This window comes from Dermacentor silvarum, chromosome 6, assembly GCF_013339745.2.
Source record: "Dermacentor silvarum isolate Dsil-2018 chromosome 6, BIME_Dsil_1.4, whole genome shotgun sequence".
Classification (NCBI taxonomy): Eukaryota; Metazoa; Arthropoda; class Arachnida; order Ixodida; family Ixodidae; genus Dermacentor; species Dermacentor silvarum.
In genome coordinates, this window is record NC_051159.1 from 77,473,328 (window position 1) to 77,495,947 (window position 22,620).

General features: G+C 45.5%; 1 protein-coding gene across 1 annotated transcript in view; it reads left to right on the forward strand.

Annotated features, from left to right (window-relative positions):
- The window catches only part of LOC119455618 (uncharacterized), a 187,598-nt gene that overhangs the window by 149,991 nt on the left and 14,987 nt on the right, over nt 1-22,620 (forward strand). Inside the window, exons 3-5 of the mRNA XM_037717038.2 lie at nt 10,561-10,701; nt 12,306-12,444; nt 13,374-13,528. Coding sequence (XP_037572966.1) covers nt 10,561-10,701; nt 12,306-12,444; nt 13,374-13,528 — 435 coding nt within the window. The remainder of the gene's footprint in view (nt 1-10,560; nt 10,702-12,305; nt 12,445-13,373; nt 13,529-22,620) is intronic.

Sequence of the window (22,620 nt, forward strand, 5' to 3'; positions counted from 1 at the left end):
AGACATACCGAGGGAGATGCGAGAAAAACTCAAAATATGCCAACCAATGCCCCTGGTGTGGGGGGAGGCTATCTTTGCCCCATGTTACGTGGAAGTGCAAACCTCGGCCCCAAAATTCAAATCCGCACTAATTAGCACAAAATTCTTTTAGAAAGCATCCTCGCCCGGACTGACCTGGAAACTCAATTGAGCCTCCTCGACCGGTCCCGGTGCGTAGCGGTGGTCACTGGAGTCCTGGACTGACGACCCACCCTCCGTTTCCCATAACCCTAGTTTTCCTCAATAAAGTTCTTTCTCTCTCTCTCTTTCATACGAGCTCAGTCCTGGAAGCTTTCCGACAACGGCTTGCATTAAGCAAACATCTTTTGTGTGGGAGAGAGTTCAGCTCGTCATACAAAAAGCATGCACTGGCATTGAAGACCGCCACAGTGACTCAGTAACTATAGAGAATTATGGGGCCAAATTCTAATAAAGATTTTTTTCTCTCTCTATCCTGCTACGCAGAGGGTAGCAGGGTCAGTTCTAAGCAGCGGAGGTCTCATTCTAACGACAACTTTAACCAACGATTTTCCGGGAAGTAATGACTGGAGGTATAGTCGAAATAATGCGTAGCCACCCTCTATGTTGTCTGCCACAGCGCAGTAAGGATATTAAACGACAGAAGGGCTATAATATACAGGCAATGAAAGGAGAAGGAAAAGTGTAAGAAATCAGTGAGCAGGCCGATCAACGAGCAGATTCGTTACGTAACATAGCGCATAAACTTTGAGGTACTTCCATGACGCTACCGAATGCTAGCACGCTATATACCACAGAAGTTCTCTTTAATTGTCGCGCTCGGTTGCTGAGCCTGCGAAGCCCGGGGCGTTTGGGCAGTCATGCGTAATCATACGGCGCAGTATTTATGTTATCTTTTCGGCCGATGTGCAGTCAACGTGTTATGTTCAACCGCTGGAGAAAGCTTGCTATTGTGGCTTCTGTCGCAACCGTCTGTGTGTGCTGGTCCATTCGCATGCAAAAACATTACGGCGCACAGAAACACAAGGAATGCCGAACGGCGTTCTTGAAAGGCCTGTTTAAGTAGGGTAATTTACACTACCACCCTTCGTTAGGTTTTTCTCATGCTCGGTTGTGCACTTCTGGACAAATATAAACCAGCTTTAGTTATTATTATTATTATTATTATTATTATTATTATTATTATTATTATTATTATTATTATTATTATTATTATTATTATTATTATTATTATTATTATTATTATTATTATTATTATTACCTGAGATAACATGTTTTTGATGAATGTTCTGTCGAAATGTGTCAACGAAGACATGGCACGGCCATTGGAAGTTGCCCAGAAATGCCTATATTATGTACGTCGTCAAATACTGAAAATTAGAGTAAAGTGAATTTATTGGCAGGCTAGGTATTGTGTTTTCTCCCCTTCTAGGTCTCCGTTAGCTAACGTTAGTTTTTCTGCGCAGAGAGAGCGCGGAAATGAAGCCATTTTGAATTTGACATGCGTTGACTGCTTCTGTCTACAACGACAGCAAGTTTTTTTTTTTTGTAGCTTATTCTCAAGCTAACGGCTTGTCGTCTTCTTCCAGGTTGTGACGTTTTTCATTTCCGACTGGGAATGACATCTCAGAGTGCCGCCTTCGAGAGGCGGTACTGTCGTAGTCGTGCCACTTACCGCTCTGATAGTTTTTCTTTAAATGTTTCGATATAATAACAAACTTGAAATCATCTTAGAAAAAATGTTACTTTGCGTCGACAGCATTACCGTGAATGTTACTTTTCGCTTTAAACGCGTAAATGCTCTTCAGGGAACATATTTTATGCATGTGCTGAGAATATTCTTGGTGAATTAATTTGCCGTCAGAAATTCTGGAGACATAAGTTTTCTAAACTTTCATTTTTTATATACTGACAGTTAGCCTGCACATATCCACATCCATTTGAAATTTTTACTGAAGTGTAGACATGTTCAAACATTTGACGATGGCAAAACGTTCTTGAAGATCATACAGGGCGATGGAGACGTTCCGATGTTTCGGGCTAACAGTATCTGGCCCGCTGCCTAAAGGTTTCACTCATGCAAAATAAAAATGTTTAATCTGATAGCTTTGACGCAAGAAACATCAGGATTCATTGGATATTCAAGCATAACGGCAATTCTCTCTCCTAACTTCCTAGATTTCATAGCGAGGTACTTTGCCGCCTAGGATAGTCTCCGTTAATGATGTTCTCAAACAACTTTCGTTAAGCCTGTGCATTCTTTTCTTTTTCTTTTTCCTGAGACCTCCTGCTTCTGTCGATGTATGCGCCGTACTCGCCACAATAGTTTACTCGCTCCGGGCTTACAGTCCTGAGTACGAAGTCATGGGTTCAATTCGCTACCATGCATGGATGCCGCATTTTCGTTGGGATGGCAGTGCAAAAGTACCACGTGCCGAGATTTTGGTGCACATTAAAACATACCACGCGGTCAATATCAATCCCCAAACTCGCAGACTCGAACTACAACCTATCTCGTAGTCTTCGTGCTCTTCTGCGCTGTTAAAAACCAGGCCAATCAATTAATCAGTCAGCCGCAGGTTGATTGATTGATTGATTGAATAATTATGTTGCAATCGGCATTCTGTTGGGAGCACAAAGACAAGCCTAATGAAACACGTGCGCGTGCAGTAGCACGTGCATACCCAGACACTTACAGTCAAGCTGCGCAATATATTTTATTTGCCTCCACCACTGTGCTCGTGCAAATAATACGTAGCAGGGTGTCGAAGCGAACGGGACCTTAACCGAAAACCGGAGCTGAATCGTCCTATTCAGCTGAACCGGAACCGAACCAAACCGATATTGTTTCCGGCTTATTGGAACCGAAACCAGACCGGGCCTTGTTGCAGGAAACGTTCCGAACGAACTGGACCACAGGTCTAGCGCAGGCTCGTTGTTGCTGAAGTTCTACGAAAGCGGACGATGCCTTTTGTGTGTTGCACCGGCGCGTTGCCTCGGGATTAGTCGTGTGACTTGCCACAGTGATCTGCATTGCTCACTCAACTGTACGTTCGGCTGAACTGTACACTTTGCGTAGAGTCGGAGCGCACTGTCTAGATAGACCGTCGCTGATGCTGCGTCGTCGTGGAGAATATACTGCTTGTGCGAGGCATCTACTGTGTTCAGGAAAAGTAGCGAACTGGTTCCGTAGAAACCTTCGTTTTCTATCGGTTCTGAGGCGTTATACGAAATGCTCACAAAGCTTTCCCTCCGCCCTGAGAGAACCAACAATGGTCCCAATTCTATATTTAGAGGGAACAAGAGCTATATTATGGATGGCCATTACAGAAAGTTCGAACTGCGTAGGTTATTTAAAGCCTTCGCGGTAAATTACTTTTACGCAAGGGTGCCAGAATTTTGCAGGTGTGTTTTATGAACCGCGTAGGAAGTTTGCCCAATGTTCTGAAAGAATTCGACGTGCCGCAAAGATATCATTTGATGGGAACAGGGGGCATCCAAGGGGTGATATGTCGGCAAAGGTTCGAAAGCGTCAGTTTTTACGAGTTTTGAAAATTGTTTATGCAAGTGCTCGAAAGCAGTTAAACGCTATGTTTCCCTGTCTCCAGAGAGAACTGTAAGAGACACCGAGTTCATATTCAGTGGTAGTAGGATCCGTGTTAGCGAGGACGTGTAGGGAAAGTTTAATACTTCTGGCATAATAATGAGTTTTGTAAATAATTGCTGAGTGATTTTGATGCATTATACGAGGTTCACGATAAACTTTCCCGGTGCCCTCGGTATATTAAACGAGCGAAGTTGTTGATAATTGGTGAAAGTAAGGGTCATGGTACGGGTGATGTGTAGGTGACGTTCTTATAGTGTTGGCTAATTACGGCCTTTGCAGGACACTGCGCAAGAAAGCGCTCCGGATTATTATGAGTGCGTTTGATGAACGGCGCAGAATTTAGCCCACTATCACGTGAGAAGTGTAACAGCCACTGAAATGAACTCTTCCAAAAATGTGGGGAACATTATGGCCCATGTGCATGCCATGCAAAGTAATGAGTGTGTGCAAATATGGCAGTTTTTGTAAACTATTCCTTGAGTAAGCGCTCGAAAGTGTTAAACGGCAGTTAAACGTTGCTTCCCAATGTCCCGAGAGAACTGCACCTGACACTGACACCATGTCCACATTTAGTGGAAAAAGACGCCGTGTTAGGGGTGAGGTGTGCGAAATCGTTAACGTTCGTGGCTTGAATATGAGTTTTGAAAATAATTACTGAATAATCGTTTTGTCTCCATTTTCATGCGTTATACGAGGTGGAAATCTCCCACTTAGTAGGTTTCGCCGTTGTCCTTGGCGAGGCACCTCGTTTGTAATTGGAAAAAATAAGGGGAGGGGTGTGGTGTGAGTGATGTGTTGACAAAGATAATATTTTTAGGATTAATTACGGCCATTGTAGTAAATTGCGTACGGAAGCGCTCTAGAGCATTACAAGTTCGTTTTAGGAATTGGTGCCGAATTTAGCCCTCTGTCCTGGAAAAACAAGAGATCAAGATTAGTGAAAATGGAGTAACTTATGGCTGACGTGCATGCGAAGTTAAAGCTGTGGGCGAAGTACCGCATTTGCTGAAAATTTCTCAAGCAAGTGCTCGAAAGTGCCATATGCAGGCAGCGTATTAAAGTGTGGATCAATTGTACAGCCAACTGAAATTGTTAATGCAACTGCTCAAAAGAAACAGCGTCGCTGGAAATTGAGCTGTGTTTCTGCAGTCACACAAGTTTGCTTTTTTTTTTGTTATTTGTTTGTTTTCTTTTTTATCAGCATCAAGAACTTGAAGTGATTTGAATACAATTTATTTTTTTATTATTTACATTCTTGAGGTGGCCACGCACCCCAGGTAAAAACATTATACATTTGTTGAGTGCTCTCGTTCCGTTACTTATATGGCTCCTCTAAATAAATTAGCTATAAATTTATGGATTCAGTATTCATTCGTAAAGTTGTGTTAGTTGCGAGTGATCACTTCTGTGGAATCACACTACGTGTTCTCTAAGAACCAGGTGCGTTCCTTCCTTTTTACAAACATGAACACGTAATAGATGGCCCAGTAAGCATCAGGTGATATATGTTCATTTTTTATAGAAAAACGTGGACAACAAGCCTGAACAACTTTAACGGAGTACTGACACACGACTTGTGTATCTTGCTTGTTTTTCTCTATTAAATAGATGCCGACTCCGCAACTACACTGTGCTGAACGTGCAAGGAATCAATAATTATATCCTCTTTTAAAGTGTCCTGCGCAAACCTTGCAATAAATTGAACGTGGCTTCTTGGCGTAAGATTGATTGACAACGGCTCCTTTACACGTGACGAAAATCGCATTGGAGAAACACGCCGTGCACGACGCCCTCTGAATTTGCAAATCTGACATGCCTATATACAACAGTGCATGGCGCCTCGTGTTTTGTGATTTTTTAAAGTTAATGCCCGAGCAAAAAAAAAAAAAAAACACGGTTTGCAGTAATCCTAACCCAAGCGAACTTGTCTCTCCAAATGTAGCGCGCCTTTATTGTAGATACCGAAGGCACGCGAATGTATTTCTTTCTTTGAACCAATTGGAACCCAAATGGACCAGGTCACAAAACTCCGAACCGGTTCGAAACTTTATAGCCTACTACTAAGATACATATGGCACGCAAAGCATTTTTTGACGCGTAACTGAACACAGATGGCTTTTGTGCCGCATGACGACGTCACAGATGGCTCAGTGTGCGCTTCAATCCGATTGGAGGCTCACAAAGCTTCAACGTAATTATACTTCTTTTCCACCATGAAACGGAACTCTCTGCTGTAGTGCTCGAAAGCTCTGCGTGTGAAGCGATGTGTTGTGATGTGCCTTTGTCTTTATTTTGTGTGTATGCTTGTGTTCCTCTTTCACTTTTTTACTCTCCTCTTCAACTAGTGGACATGGTGTCCATTTAAGGAGACGGTTGCTAGCCCATTTTTTTTATTACATGATGCTTAAGCGATGTTGGCTTCGTTAAGCGGCACCAGCTACTCCTTTTCGCATATAGTGCGAATACATATTAAAAATGGCGTAACAATGCCTGCACTGAACAAAAGAAAGAAGGGTGAGAACGAGAAAGTCAGACTTAAAGTCACGTGATACAAGTGCGTTTCTTTTTCTCTCTGGTGAGTGTTTATATATGTTTATACGATTCTTTACAATTAAAATATTAGCAATAATAAATTGAATAATTTACTTCCAATGAACACCGTATCTACACAAATGCTTTATCAACGCTAATGTGCTTAAAGAATGTGAGAAATGTAAGAGACGCGTGCGGGGCGAGAAAGTTATTACAGACTTTTTAGGTTAGGGGACGCAAGCCGCACCCAATCGTTGGGGGACGCAAACACCATGGTGGGCCATTTGCGCTCTTTTGTGCTAACTTTTGGCTCTTTTGTATGCCTGGCGGTTTGCGTCCCCCAACGCTTGCGTCCCCTAACCTAAACCTCTCTATTGGCATTGCAGGATATCCTGGGGTGGGGCTCGAGTGCGGTGGCGTAACACCCCGCTACTTGTGTGGGCATTTCAGAAACGCATCGAAACATTCCGTGAAATGCGGGTTGATGGATTTTTCACATTCCTGTCTATTGGTGACTTCAGGTTGATTGAAAACAAACCTTTGATATAAATTCAACGTTTCCTTTACGATGTGGGCAATGCAGTATATTTAAGTGGCACAACAGAAGGCACCTCATAATAACAAAAGCGAGAAAGAACTGTTACAGGGGGAAACACAAGACGACACTATTTTAGGCCCGAGCCAGGAATCCATCCAGGGATTCGGTTTCATCTTCATTGATGCAAAAGGGAGGCGCCTAGACGCAATAAAACATTTCAAAATACCAACACCGACCAACGATGCCTCTGCGCTCTCAAGCACTGACAGAGCCAGCATGCTTTACTCTAGTGCTTGAACCTTGCTAAGTCCCAAAAAATAACAGAGAACCCGCAAAGGCTGACCCACTCGAACTCCTAGGCTACTGACCAGTGACCATCGAGTTGCGCGTGACCAGAGTGCGCACACGAGGCCAACAGATCGAGGGTGTCATGGAATGTGGAGGAGCACGTGCCTTCTGAGAAAATGAAGTAAAAAAAAAATGGTAGCGAAGGCTCAGCTTAAGGCAGGCTTGCCGAGTTTACGCTTCTCCGGGGTTTCTTTTGCACACCTTTCGTGTTCCCACTTTTGGGGTGCACCGTTTTATCTAACGTCATTACAGGGGCGAGGCCTCCCGCCAGCATAATCGCGCACGTACGCAACGCCGTTTCCTTTCGCAAAAGGCAGGAGCTCGGCCGGCAGTCTTGCGATAATCGAATAATGCTACTCAAACGAGTAACAATTACGGGGCTCCACGTGCATGGAATTAACTGTTTCTCGGTGGATACTGCAGTAAACCATCATGACGCTGCACCTTCCTTCCATTTCCTTTTTTTGTGTTTTTTCATCATGGCTGTTCCGGTAATTCAAGGCAGAAGTTTCACACAAAGGGCAGAAACGCACAATAATGAACAGACTACGCAATATGCTGCTGAGTCGGCGGCTACTCTTCTTCCTCTGGTGCTGATACAAGCACTCTAGTTCCAGAGCAGATGATACACATGATTGTTAACTAAATGCGAAAGCGCAATCCTTGGTTGCCAGAATGGCTTTTTCCTGTGGCAAGTAAAGTTAACGAGAGATTGTATCATTCTGTTCTCGCCTTAATGTGTATGCGAAACACTATGAAACACTGTGTTGCCGTTCCCGATGTCTTTCCTCGCTGCCTGCCGTGCGTAACCTGCAGTTTAAGCTTATCAGCACATTACGGGGTTTTGTTACACTTACAGTGTTACAGTACCTTCCTTGATTTATTCCGAAGAAAAGTGAGATTTTGTTGCGTACATCGACACTTCACCTAAGCGCTCATCGATGGTGCGATTTTGCCTTTCTCAACATTCCGGTTGCGGAAACTGAAAAGAAGCTACTTGTTTCTTTTGACAACTGCAGCATCATTAGTTCCTGATGGCAATCGCTGTTGAATTCCGAAGCGCTGGTTGTCTAAAACTACTGCTGTGCACGGTAACAAATTTGCATGGTGGTTCATTATTAGCGTCTTAAGATAAAATGAGTTTTGCATACCACATGTTCAAAACTAAAAAAACTAATTTCAATTGCCAAGAACGAACTAAAGGCTTAAAATAAGGTTACCTTCTGCAAAACATTGCCGTGTCATCCGCCACGACAATTACAATGCAGCCACACAACGCAGCCTTCACATGATCACCATATAGCCAATGGCCAAAAATGATCCGTACCACGTAGCCATTATATGACAGCGCACCTGATGTCCTCCTATTGTATTGAAAATAGATTTTATAACTTAGAAACTTCAGAGCCAGTTGATTATGTCTTGATTTTTGTTATTGCTATGGCATAAAATCAAATATTGGTCAATTTTCAAACGATAATTGACAATCCTCAATTTCAGCACCACGGCTACCGATCTATGACCTTTAGAAATTTGTCTCCTAATTATCACATCTATACAAAGAGCAAGTAGTGAACAAACACAATTCTTGGCGTTTGTTTCCCCACCCATGTATCCTAAGTTTCCTCAAAGAAAAGAATACCCGTCTTATCTTACTTTCACTCGAAATATAAACTTTTTTTACGGTGGGGAAGGAAATAATATTGGGCGCACGAAGCATCGCAGGAGTAGTGTCACCTGATAATCGGAACTCGTGACGACAACGCCATGCATGCTAAGGAACATAAATTAGGGAACGTAATTTTCTTAGCTTGAGAATTTAGCAAAGAAAAACGAATTGCGACACCATCAACCGGAAAAGTGCGAAAACATCAAGCGAGATAAATTGCCTTAACTTTTCTGTTAGGCAGAAGAAGAATTTTTTTAATACACCATGTTGGGAACGTCGTGAGCTGCCAGGAACACTCGTACACGTCGTTTAAATTTGCCCTACGTACGCGATATAACGGCAGAAGCCGGTCTCTTCGATTGCACGCCCGTCAATATCAGACCATTACATGATGACGTCACTTTGGATCCTTGGCATGACAGAAACACTATAGCCGTGACTATTAAGGCAGACCTAGTCTTTTTATTAGCCATTTGGCTAGACACATGGCTTTAGAGTTCCGCAATGGGGTGTACTTGTATGTACACACTTTCTTCTCTTCATCACCCAGCGCTCTTCCGTTCATGGTTACTAACATGCTAAGGCAAACTGACTAAGCAACTATCTTTGCATTTCTGTAAATAAATTTGTATTTTCGTCCTGCAGGCACTGTAACATAGCCCCAACTAGTGCGCGTATAGCTCTTGATATTCCAGTGTTTTAAATAATATTTAGCGTTCTTCTAGCGCTTCGACTAAAGAAAGTAAGCTGAAAGCGATAATTCCAGAATAACGCCCCCTACCTCGTGAGATCGCACTTTCTGTTAACCTGTGAAACTAACTGGGCTCTACCTTCACCGCCAGTTGATGAAACGGCTTGGTCGTAGACTCAAGCCCACGCTCTCCAACAGCAACCTATTTCACCGTTCCCAAGAGCGTCGTTCTGCCGAACCAACCCGGAAGTGCCAGAGATTACCACCGCTATGTCAAGCATGTACCACAACAAAAATAAGCACGTCAACGCCATGTCTGTCGGCATCCTCCCCGAACGTATACTTACCGCTCGCTAATGATCTGACAGTTAGACCTTTCCAGCTTTCTCGTCGTCTTTCTCTCTCTTACGCTGGTCGGTGCGTGTCTCGTCTCGTACGCTAGGCGGAAAAAAACCAGGCTCGTCAGTAATGGAAGTTGCGCGAAGTCAGCGCCACATTATCGGTGTCCTCCAAAAAGAAGCAGCGCGGAAGCACGGGGGGCAGAGAATCGTAATAGTCGAACGCAGCTGCAATCGTCGGAAGCACTGCGTGATTTGCGCAATGCATGAGATACATGAAGAAGCGGGTTTTAATGATGGCACGGCTCTCCAACAGACATTAAAGATTGGCCACGGCCGTTTATCGGTCAGTTTTAATGTGGCGTATTCGATGTTAAATACGGTGTTGCTGTTGTTCGACGATGAATTTTGTTGAGTTGAATAACGGTGATGTTTTGAACTGCGTCATGCACTGGAAATTCCTGTTGCTGTTTATGTGCACACAGTGACCAACCTTTGGCAGAGTTCAAACCAGTTGTACTTGTGTGGTTAACGTTCACAACACATATAAGGGCATGTTGTGGCAGCGTGAGATAAATTGCTCAGAAATCACAAGATAGCACCTAGTGAATATTGTGAAGTACCCTGTGAATGTGAAGCTTGCGACCAAATTCGCACAGTTCTTATTTTGTAATAACTGTTCGCCATTCGCTTGTCGTCATTGCTACTGTTTTCTTTCACTATCTGTGGCTGTTCTTACGGGGTGCTCTAGCAAGTACGAACTGCCGTGCGAGTACAGGCCCTGACTTTTTTTTTCCTTTTTATTCTCTCCGATCTCAGTTCGCATGCTGGGACAACCCTGCCGGCGCAACGAGCAGTGCCTCAAAATTGACAAGAACTCTGAGTGTGACGACGACTTCTGCAAGTGCAGAGATGGTTTCTTTCTCTTCAATGACATCAACGGCACATACTGTCTACCAGGTATGTTCTCGTTACTGCTCGCGCCCTCTTTGTTTAGATGCCCTTGAAATGCTGTGCATTCTCAGGCGTGACACGTGTAACGTCCGCTGGGCGCTTGGCTCCACAGCACCATCTATTTTGAAACTGTGATTGACATTCGTGTCTGATGAGTTTTGTTTATGAGTGCTGTCATACGTGCTAAACTTGATTATAACGTGAAAGCTTTTTTGACGTGCAGTGCCTTAGACCATAACTTTAAAATTGTTTATTTAACATTCTTGTCCACCGCTTCCTGCTCTGGTTTAAGTGCAATCTCTTTATTTCATTACTTCAAACCAGAGCACGTAACTGACAGAGATCTCAAATGGTCAAAGGAATACAAATTCTTTCGCTCACCGCTCTCTCTCTTTTGTGCGGAGACTGTGAGCTCTCTTCCACCTATTCGATGCTGCTGAAGATAACGGGCCTTGTCTTGCAGCCATAGATACCGTGAATTCTCTTTGTAAATATATTTACAATCCTATCGGTGTCCAGTGGCACAAAGCAGGCCTTACATCCATGTTTTTTGCTTCCGAACAAAATAATAAATAAATAATGCTTATCGCCTTACGCAAATACTTCTCGACACGCATGCATCCTTATTTGGTGACCTCGGCCTCTACTTTCGGTAGTTTGTTATACGCCGTTGCCTTCTACAAAGTTTTTACTTCAGATATAAAGTGGCAAGGTGTCAGAAAACTGGACGGATCGCTGTTTTACTGCACACATGCACGTTTTCATGTAAACATTGCTAGTGGGAGTAGAATACCGCAGGGTAGTCGCGACAGTGAAAACCACCTGGAGGCTGTGCTTACTAACGCTTTAAAAGTTAGACATTGTCTTCACTCCAATAACATGAACTCCGGTGAATCTCTGTGTTAAACCTCCCACGGCCTCGTGTGTTTTATTCCTACCAGCTGTTTCAAGAAAAGCAACAGGGGGCGATTGGCGCAGCGATTGCAACTCTGTGACGTCATTCACAGTGTAGTGCACCGAGGCATTAGCGGTGTTGCAGGCGATGTTGCGACACGGTTTAGATCGTGAATGAAGCGCTGCCACATTGCTTTTGAGGTGAGACTCCTTCCCGGTTATTAATCTACCGTGAGCAGAGAGAGAGAAGGAAGGAGAGGAAAGGCAAGGAGGTCAAAGGGACGAGCGTCCAGTTTGCTACACTACGCTGGGGGTGAGGGAGAGGTGGAATAGAAAGAGGGAAAGAGGTAGAGAAGGGGAGAATGAATTAGGACTGCACGCACACAGCAGGATGCACAGCAGTATACAATCGGTCATTGAGGTCGGCGTTTCTCAAAAACTGCAAAACAGCGCATAACAACAGGACGCGGGAAACGAACAGACTAATCGGCGTTTACTTATATTTGCGGAAGACGAAGCGCGCAATTATCTAATACAGCCTATAGCACAGTCCTCCCACTACAAGTCGCTAGCGCACTGAGCAGTTTGCACGGCCTCGACGCGTCTGAAGAAGGCCTCGCTACGGCCTTCGTTTTGGCTGTGTATGTGGAACCCATAACGTGTTGACAAACTTATTGTTTCAGCCCTTGCCTTCCTACTTGTATGAATTCCTACAGACGTGGAGGTACAGACTATGAACCCTTACGGCTTGATGCCCAAGGACCACGCCTTGTCCGAGGAAAACATGGTACCCATTATCGTCTGCCTGGCCATCATGTTCGTTGGCATGTGCGTTGCCCTGCAGTTGTTCAGCAGGTAAGTGAACTTTTTGATGCGTGGATCCCCTGGTAATGCGTTTACGGCAAGGAAAATTCGCCATGAAAGGTCACTAACACAATTAACAGCCGTAGCGGGGATAATGCAACGCGCAGAGCTGCAGCTCCTGAACTCGCCATGACTTACCATGCCCGCCGTTAGCACTCTTTAATCATAGCGTAACCCCGCACGCATGACATCAGTAATTTATCGGGTTCTCTCACCACGCCAATAGCGGAACTCGGTACAAAGAGTCGCTTACGCTGAGCACGTTCCGCTGCATGCCTTAGACGTTGTCTGACGCCATAGCAGTTGACATAAAACGCACGTAAACTGCTATATTGATTTTCTTTCCTCATACAGCACGTTGACCACTTTCTCAAATCGCGCCGTTGTACGGGACTCCTTGACAGGGGCTAGCCTGCTTTAAGGAACACTGTCGACCTAAATTATCGGCGGGGTCAAACAATTTCTATTGATACGGCTCATTTCGTTGTGTTTTCCCATTTGTTTGAGCGCATGTTTGTGCAGAGGGCTGCCATATGCTTCTTTTTTTCAAGCAGAACCTGCTACCTCGCCGAACAGGACATGCGTTTGTTGGCATAGCACGTTAACTTCTGAAAGCCAATGCCTTATTTAATATGTGACCCATCGTGTCTGTCAGATATATGCTAAAACCGATACTTCCGCGCTCCGTTTGTATAGCGTACCTATATGCGTATCCCACCCACACCACCTGAATTGAAGGCGGTCGCTATCGCCTGTAGTATAATATGTTGTTCGATTATCGCATGAAGAGCACCTCTGTATATTTTTTTTCTTCTTTTTATCAGCAGGTAAACAGGAAGCGTAACACTGCGTAACCGGTGCATGGACATAATGGCAGCGTATTTCTCGACTAACCCTCTTGTCATTGTTATCGGGTGCAGGGCTCGTTTCCGCAACCAGCGCACTATCTTCAACACCCCAAACCCTCGGCTGTCGCACCTCAAGACGGACAGCAAGCGGCGCCAGAGTCATACTAGCCTGTACGCAGGCTCTCGCAGGGCCAGCGCCTGTTCCCAGCTGTCGCCTTCCAAGATGGGTGAGCAACCCCGGCTCTTCGTGGGGTCCTATTTCACTGGGCTAACGTAAGAGTGAGCACGTGGCGAGCACTGCTGTCGGATGAGTAACTTCCTTTCTTTAAAAGCGCTAGTGTGCTTTTTAAAAGAAACAGGACTGATTGAAAAACTATAGGATGTGCGAACTGCTGCGTTCCTCTTTTTCTTTCTTTCTTTTTTTAGTCATCTCTTTCTTTCAAATTTTTTTCTGCCCTTACCCCACCCCCTGTGAAGAGTAGCCAACTGGACACTTATTCTGGTTAACCTCTCTGCCTTTCACCTCTTGTTTTCCTCGTTCTCCTCCCTCCTTCCAAACATAGAGACATTGGAGTCAGAACTAGAACTATAATGGAGGATCAAGAAGAGAATTAGTGACAGCTTATCACACTAAGTGTAGAGCCCCTGAGTGATCGACACCACGATAACACCATATAGCTCCGAGATATCCTTCCTAAATCGCTGTGCGGCTTAAGCCATTCATATGTTTTCTTTCGCCTTCTGTCTGTAGAATGCTCTACAAAGTGCACCAATTCATGTATTCTTACGCGAAGCAGACATTAAGCTTAATGGCAGTTTGCACACGTCCAGTTTATGTTTTCTTTTGTGGTTTGTGCCTATATGCGCAGTCAATCATGCTAACAAGTTGGTTATGACCTCGTATTCGAGTACTGAGCTGACGGCTCTTCTGAATTGTTTCTGCACTAACTTGCATCCCCTGCTTCCCTTCGTTCCCGTTCTCCGCGTTTAATCAGAAGCCCAGCTTATGGAAACACAATCATTGGATTCATTTGAGAGCGATTATTTACGTACGCGCACGCTACTTCGCTAACTGCGAAAGCAAACAATTTAAATGTGTTCTGGTGATACGGTACTGACACAGTAAAAAATTCTAATAATTGGCGAACATTTTGCCTGTTCATCGCTTCCCTAATGCAGGTTTGGCTGGTATAGCAAATAGTACAACGGAGCGTCAGAATTTATTTAGCACGATTTCTTCCTCAACTCCAGTAACTCCTTTATCGTGGATGCTCTCGTATATTTAGCTAATACCCCGACAGTGTTCTGATCCATTTGTCCTTTGGGCAGCTACAACTATAGAACTACAACCACACGCATTTACCAATTGGCCAAACTGTTGAGAGCAGTATGCGTAAGCATCGAAACCTCATATGCCACCTCGGCATCTTACAGAAGCGGTGTTTTCGCGTGTACGCCTGCGGCGAAACCGTCAGTTGGTCAGGCTTCTCGCTAGCTGATTCGAGCAGAGCTAAATCCCCCCCCCCCCCCCAAAAAAAAAGGGGGGGGGGAGGGGGCCGCAAAAGTGTCAACTCAAATGTTGTGTAACATCTCCACTCTGAAATTTCTAGTGCTGAAAGCTTCTAATGGCATTCTTATTTCATCACTTCTACATTACATTTCCCGCCGCGAGCTTTACTTCTTTAATTTAAAATAAAATTCTAGTGTTTTACGTGCTAAAGCCACGATATTATTATGAGGCCCACCGTAGTGGGGGACTCCGAAAAAGTTTTGACCACCTGAGGTCTTTTAACGTGAATCCAAGCACTATACACGGGCGTTCTTACATTTCGCCCCCTTCGAAGTGCGGCCGCCGTAGCCGGGATTTGAACCCGCACTCTAGGGCTTAGCATCGCAATGCCGTAGCCACTACTACACCACTGTGGGTCATTCCGTTGTATTTAAAAACAAATTCTTGCTTTCGGTGCAAAATAAATTCTTAGTCATTTATTTTACGTAATTTAAGCGCAAATCGCAGTTTCATTTCGCTTTCCCTCTTAGCCCTACTTTCATTAGAATGAACGAGACAGGTGAAAAATTCAATGAAACACCTCGCCTGTGTGGGCACACAGTTGCGAGATCGCTTTTTTTCGGAGAATTCGAGAAGATGGGGAAAAGCTCAATTCCGCTCCAATGTTTCTCGAGTGGCGCGAATGCGGATGCCTATATTGCGGCTTGTCAAATACCGGGCACGCGCACCAGAGGCAAAATACACAGAAAACGGGACAAAAAGAAGGAAATGCCAGCATTCAGCGCGGAACGAAAAGCGGTGACTGCTTGAATCCCACGCCCAACCGAGAAGGGAGAACACATAAAAAAAGGAAAGTAAAGTAGAGCATAACAACGCTATATAGGACAGGCGAACAGGTAAAGCGACCAACCCATCATGCGACGGCAGATGCCGAGAAAGTTGCGGAGAATCGACATCAATTTCAGCTCGAAGGAAAACCCATCGATTTTTCCCTCGAGGACTGATGGTGATCGGGAGGAAAAGCAAAGGCGGGACGAAGAAGGAGGTAGAGGGGGCGAAAGGGAGGGGCTGCGGCTCTAGCGGTGGCAGTATAGAAGTTGCGTCCGCAGAAGACCAAGGCTCAAGAATACATTTTTTTCCCTTTCTTCTACATTCTTCGGAGCGCTCTCTTATACGACCGCAGGGAGGACCCTGAAGTCGTAGGTTCGCGATATCTATATCTTTCTCGCGCCTACGTCGGCGGAGCTCTCGTATACCTTTCCCAGCCGATGCAGGCAGCTAGCTACGACACGATCGATGGGTTCCTCTTCTACAGCCGTTGCCTGGTCTTTGAAGTGCGCGCTTGCCTGTCGTAACTTTTCCTGGAAAGGTGGGGCAAAGTATATTTTATTTAAGAAACCTACCGGGGGTATACCTGCGCTCCTTAGTGGTTCGTTTTTTATTCCTTATTTTATCAGCCTTCATATCAGTTGCTCCCACGTGGCCGCTAAGCGTCATACGGAAGTAAGGCAGATCGCGCAATTTCTGCTATGTTTATCGGACAATCTTTCTTTACTTCCTTATCACTTCGGGCATGCCAGTGAATATTCGCAACGCTGTGCGCAAGCGACAAAAAAAAATATTCGCGAGATTAGTTGTTACCTCAAACGGTGACGTCACAGCGCGTTCCATTTGGAAAAGCGCAGAATTTTCAAAGATGTTTATTCTAGTTAAGATGTTAGCCCAGTGGCATGGCCTAGCCTGCTGCTTCACAAATTAAAACAGAAGAATACACACACATAGCTAGAAGTAAAAGAAGTAATCGAGTCAACTTCATGGACGACTCGCTGCGGTGAGCAGCGGATATGGCGTCGCACTGCTGAGCTCGAGGTCGCGAGGTGTGATCCCAGCCACTGCAGCCGCATTCTGAAGGGGGCAAAATGCAAATATGCTCGTGTGCTTGAATTTAGCTGCACGTTAACGAACTCCAGGTGGTCAAAATTGTTCAGTATTCCCTCACTACAGCGTGCCTCATAATCCGACAGTGGTTTTTCCACGCAAAACCCCAGAATATAAGATGATTATCTTTAGTTTAACGAACTCCTGCTGTCAAAGAAGTTCACCAAAACAGGAGAGTCCTTGCCCAACCGGAAAGTCAGAAACGTCTTCCTAATGCGCGTCGAGCGTCGAGGAGTTTGCGAGCACTACCTGTCGTAAGAGGCATCTTGCTGCTCAAGACGGGAGCTACGGCTCAAATACGGAGTGCATTAAAGAACATCCTTGTTCGGATCATCATAAGTTTATCGTGTACATCGCACGTTGGGCTTTGGAGTTCTAAAATGTGAATTTCTGACAAAAACAGGAACCTGAATAAGCAAGATTAGGAAAGGTCGAAAAAGTTACGGAAGAACTCATCGCACGACAACTCTCGACGGCAATGCGGTAGAATTGAATCAATCTAGTGGCACAGCGTATTGCCACCGTTGAAACGTGTTGTGGGTAAGCGTTTACTGCAGCGCGATTCCTGCAGCACGTGCAGCACCCTCTAGTGGCACTGCCGAGAAGTCCGCGCGTGCACTCCGAGACGAGAAGCGTGGCACGCTGGCGTCTGCGAACGCTGAGAATTGTTTCCTCGTTTGACGCGCGCTCATTGGTACAAACCGGGTGATCCAACTCGTCGAGAGGTTCGTTAATAAGCGGCACATACCCCGTGCATTTGTGGCCCAGCCTGCTAATGTGTCGGGTTGCTGTCCTTTGGGGACGTTCGTGACGTAGGGTTGATTGCTCTCGACATCGGAGAAGTTTTAAGGAATCTCTTTCGTCATTGCAGAGCGGCCTATTTCCAAGGGCACATACCTAGTTACCCTAGTCGGCGTCAAAGGCGTTCATTGAAGAGCGACACACACCCACCGGCCCATACCCAGTGACCTAAGTTGGGATCAGAGAGGTTCACTGAAGACCAGCGCAGACCGAGTGGCACGTATACCTAGCGTTCCAAGTCGACGTCAAAAAGTTTCTTCGAGCAGCGATGCCAACCAGTCCCGCATCTACAGTGACCCATGTCGGCCTGAAAGCGGTTCGTTTAAGAGCGGCATGTATATGCACACAATACCAAATACCATGTTACCTTAGCATAGCTGCCCGAAGCGCTAGCCATTCGACCACGGAATAGCCATGGGCTACCCACTGGTAGCCCATGGGTACCACGGACTACCCACTGCATTGACCCAGGTAGGCGGGAGAACGGTTACATACATACATACATACATACATACATACATACATACATACATACATACATACATACATACATACATACATACATACATACATACATACATACATACATACATACATACATACATACATACATACATACATACATACATACATACATACATACATACATACATACATACATACATACATACATACATACATACATACATAGATAGATAGATAGATAGATAGATAGATAGATAGATAGATAGATAGATAGATAGATAGATAGATAGATAGATAGATAGCCAGCCAGCCAGCCAGCCAGCCAGCCAGCACCCGGAAAATGCGTAAACTACCCTAAGGAATGCTAACACGTTAATAGAAGTTCGGAACGCCAGAGAGGTTAACCAGACGCCCGTCCGGTTTGCTACCCTGCGCTGGAGGTACGGGATGAAGGTGGGAAAAAAAGGGAAAGAACGCAAGAGAAATAGCATTATTGCGCGCACACGGGGGTGTGCATCAAGTCTATAAACGCTCACAGAGACTCGCCAGATTGAGGTAATGCCGTACCTAGTCCGAGGAGCCAAAGAAATTGTCGAACATGTTTTGTGCCTCTTTCTCTCCGGTCCGACGTCAAGCGTGAGCCTCTCCGTGTAGCATTAAACCGGCTCGACGCGAGGCCCTCTTCCTAAACTATATAAGCAACATCAAATCACACGCAATATAAGCGACGAGCAGAATGAAATTGTGCTGAGCGACCCTGGTACCCTCGTCACAAGGGTTCCTCAAACACAGCAACCCGACGCATTAGCAAGCTATAGAGCGAGTGCCTCCGTCTTAGGCCTGTAGTCAGCGGCTTCTGCTGACACCAAGAAGGAGGTTAAGTCTTGCACCGTTGGGGGTCTTTAGTCGAGCTTGGTGGCCTTTACATTTTCGCAACAGACAGCGGACTTGTATGCAAAAAGGTGCCCTATATACAATTGTCTGTGTAACATGAAGATCGTCGACATGTACTACAAAGCACGTGCACTCATAACTAGAATGCCCGAATAATGTTCAATACAATATGAATTCAACGCTTATCTTACTTCAAAAGAGGGGGGAAAGCTGCCGATTTAACGACGAATGCGGATAATACAAATATTACAAATCCAAACGAGGCACTGATTCAGAGGTAGGGGGAGACTTGAACTGATATACAATGAAGTGATAAACGTCAGTCACCCTGGCGAAAACAAGTCTGCTTGTCTTGTTTTACACCTACACTAATCACAATAATTGATGGTCATTCTGCAAGCTTTCGTTCTAAATTGGAGCTGCTATGGTCGCTTGCACATTGGTGACGGGTTACCTCTAAACTAATAGCGTACGTATAGTAGATGCAACGTAAAACACATTGAAACTCTGACCTCCGCGTCCCCAGCAGTTATTTTCGTCTTCTTAAACTATTATTGCGTCTGAAATCACATTTTGGTGAGAGCAGGTACTGTTGACACTGACCGTGCCACGGTGTTCTACGCAGACACGTGTCCTAATGGGGTGACACCCGCACGCTATGTACAATAGGAGCGATACTTCAAGGCACTCGACAGACCAACAGAGAACATCCGGATAATAGCTGCTGTAGGTCTGCAGTTATACATTGTAACAAATTGCCAACTTCGAGAAATGTAGCTCAGTCACGTTTTTTTTTTTTGTAATATTACATCAGAAATAGCCTAATTCAGCAAACAAAGAAATGCGAAATACAATTTACTAGATTTTGTTCTCTTTTACTGCGTAATCTCTCGTTTTTTTTTTGCACAACTCTATTTTCCACTCTTAAAAAAAAGAGAAAATAAAACGGGAACCAGCCATCTGTTTCGAGATCCAGAAGTAATTTTCCGCACCATTTCTTGAGAACAAGGCGGCCCCATTTTGATGGGGCGAAATGCGAAAACACCCGTGTACTTAGATTTAGGTGCACGTTAAAGAACCCCAGGTGGTCCAAATTTCCGGAGTCCCCCACTACGGCGTGCCTCATAATCAGATCGTCGTTTTGGCACGTAAAACCCCACAATTTAATTTTTCATTTCTTAAGAAAAGTCGTGTGGTAACTTTTTTTTCTTTTTCTTGAGGTTGGTCCCAAGTAGCGAATGCTTCTTAGAGTCGCAGTAAACTGTGTATCAAATGTCTTGAATTGCAGATCCCTCCTTTACTCAGACGCCAGTAGATTGTATCTGTCCAGGTTCTGATAAAATTGCCTAGATATATTCCGCGCGCTAAAAAAAAAAATGTGGTTGATCCCTCTTATATAGGAATCGGTATAGAACACGAAAGTGAAACGTGTCTTCACAGAAGTAGTGTAATGTTTATTGCACATTGATATATAATGTCTATTGCTGTTTTGTGGCTAAAGCGCCCTTAGGCGTTGATGCACCCACGCTGACGCCTGGTGGCACGTCTCCTCCATCACGACTACCAACGTCGATGACCATGAGCAACCGTCGTGCATATGGAAGCTGCACTACGCTGCACACGCTAGCACAACGCGAAAGACGAAGCACGTAACTGACACACTAATACAACGCGCAAGACAAAGCACGTAACTGAATCGTCACCGAGTCAAATCAGCGCATACAGCGCGTCGTAATTGCAGCCTCCGCGATCAACTTCAGAAACATTTTCAGAGCTAATTGCGGAGGCCACGCTCCGCTGTGCTGAGTACGGTGAACGCCACCTAGGTGGCGTTGGTAGTGCTTCTTGATGCCAGCGTCCCTTCGAATGCTGGCATCGAGGCGTCGTAGTGCTGAGACCACCGAAGCGTTCACTGTCGGTGCGCGTTAAGGCCGGAATACATGAAGCGAATAACCGGCGTCCGAGCGAAGAACTTCGTCGGGCGGCGAACGTCCGACGGCCGGCGTCAAGAAATTTGCCGTCCGCAGCCGATCTGCCTGTCCAAACATTTTCGTCGGGTGAACGCCGCCGCCGGAAGCGTCTAGCGCGCAGCGGTGGACGACAGCCAATCAGGAGGCACTAGTTCCGGTCGCAATGCATGCTGGTGTTTCGCGCGCGCGCGCCTTTTCGCGTCGTCTGCAATCGCGTTGGTGTTGCCGTGTCTGCATGTCTCTGCACCGATTGAGTAGTTCCTAGTATGATCTCTCAGGAATCGCGTTGTATTTGTACATCCCATATCCGCTGATCTGCGAGGAAACAGACAAGCAGTGCAAGCTCTCTACAACAACCTTCAACAGAAATCTTCTGATCTCAGAGGCCACATGCTGTCGTCATGCCTATCTCCCGACTTCCCCGATAGATGGCGCTGGCATCGGATATTTCTTTCGCTAGGCTTAGACGCGTTCGAAACGAGAAGCGATCTCGAAAACTACTCAAGGTTATCCATAATACTCTGTCGTCGAAGCGGCCTGAGACTAAGCGAAAGCCGTTTACGCAGTCATTTGCTTCCAACTAAGTGAATTCTACAAGGACAACGCCAAATTCAGTTCGAAGCGGGCGGCCGGGACCGCCGCCAACACGGCGGCCAACGCGCGGCGGCGTTCGCCGCATGTATTGCAACACAGCAAACATCCTGCGTCGTGTCGCCGCGTCGTTACTTTACGCGTGAAGTTCGTCGAGAAAGTTCGCTCCATGTATCCCGGGCTGTAGTGTCATAATGCAGTACTTCTCTTTTCTGCTCGTAGGCGGCGGCACCGCCCCGAGCAAGAGCGCGGGTACACGGAGGAGTGTTAGATATATAAGGCGCGTCTGTGTAGCTCTCTGCAAATGCGTTTGTGGCGCAATGGGTTAAACGCTCGGCGATCTATCGTCGCGGACCGAGAGGTCGTGGGTTCGATTCCTAAATTTTGCATGTTTGTGGAACTTTTTCTTCTGGTTTCTTTCTTTGTATTATGTTCTATGACGTATTTCCGTGACGGAAATACGTCAGTGAAGTCTTGGTGGACCCCGGAATAAAACACTTTCGTGTTAAAAAAACAAAAACAAAGATACCTCATTCAGTTACTACGAAAGGCGACGAGGGTGCCGCCCTTTCTTTCTTTCTTTATTTCTTTCCATTTTTTTCATCATTCATTGTAGCGCTGTAGGATTGAATTAAGTAGAACGCAGACGCAACGGTGTCACTAACCCAGAGGGCGCCGTTTACTGCGAACCGAGCCCCTTTATGTCACAGGCTGCCTAAATTCAATTACGGAGCGAGTTTGAGCAAACAATTACGACGGAAATTTGCTCTTGGTTTAGCTAGATTCGCGTGAGTCGAGAAGGCAGGCTGGCGGCATGAACCGAACAGCCCACGAAGTCGGCACTGACAGAGCTAGTGCGGAAAGTTTCCCGTACCGATCCCTGTCTGTCGGTGCCCAATTATGCACATTCCGTCTCACTAATACACTTCAACGGGGTCAAAGACACAAAGCTGCTCTTTGTCCTATCACGACCTATAAGTTCGCACTGGGTGTATTGACCCGCGCATTTAATATTTCAGCAGGGTTTCAATTGATAGTGAAGATCACATTTTGTAGCCTGCGTGCTCGGCAACTGACTTCATAAAAAAATGTGTCACGCAAGAGGGCGCTTCATTACTGTTATTGTGTGGAAATACCACGACAGCCAACG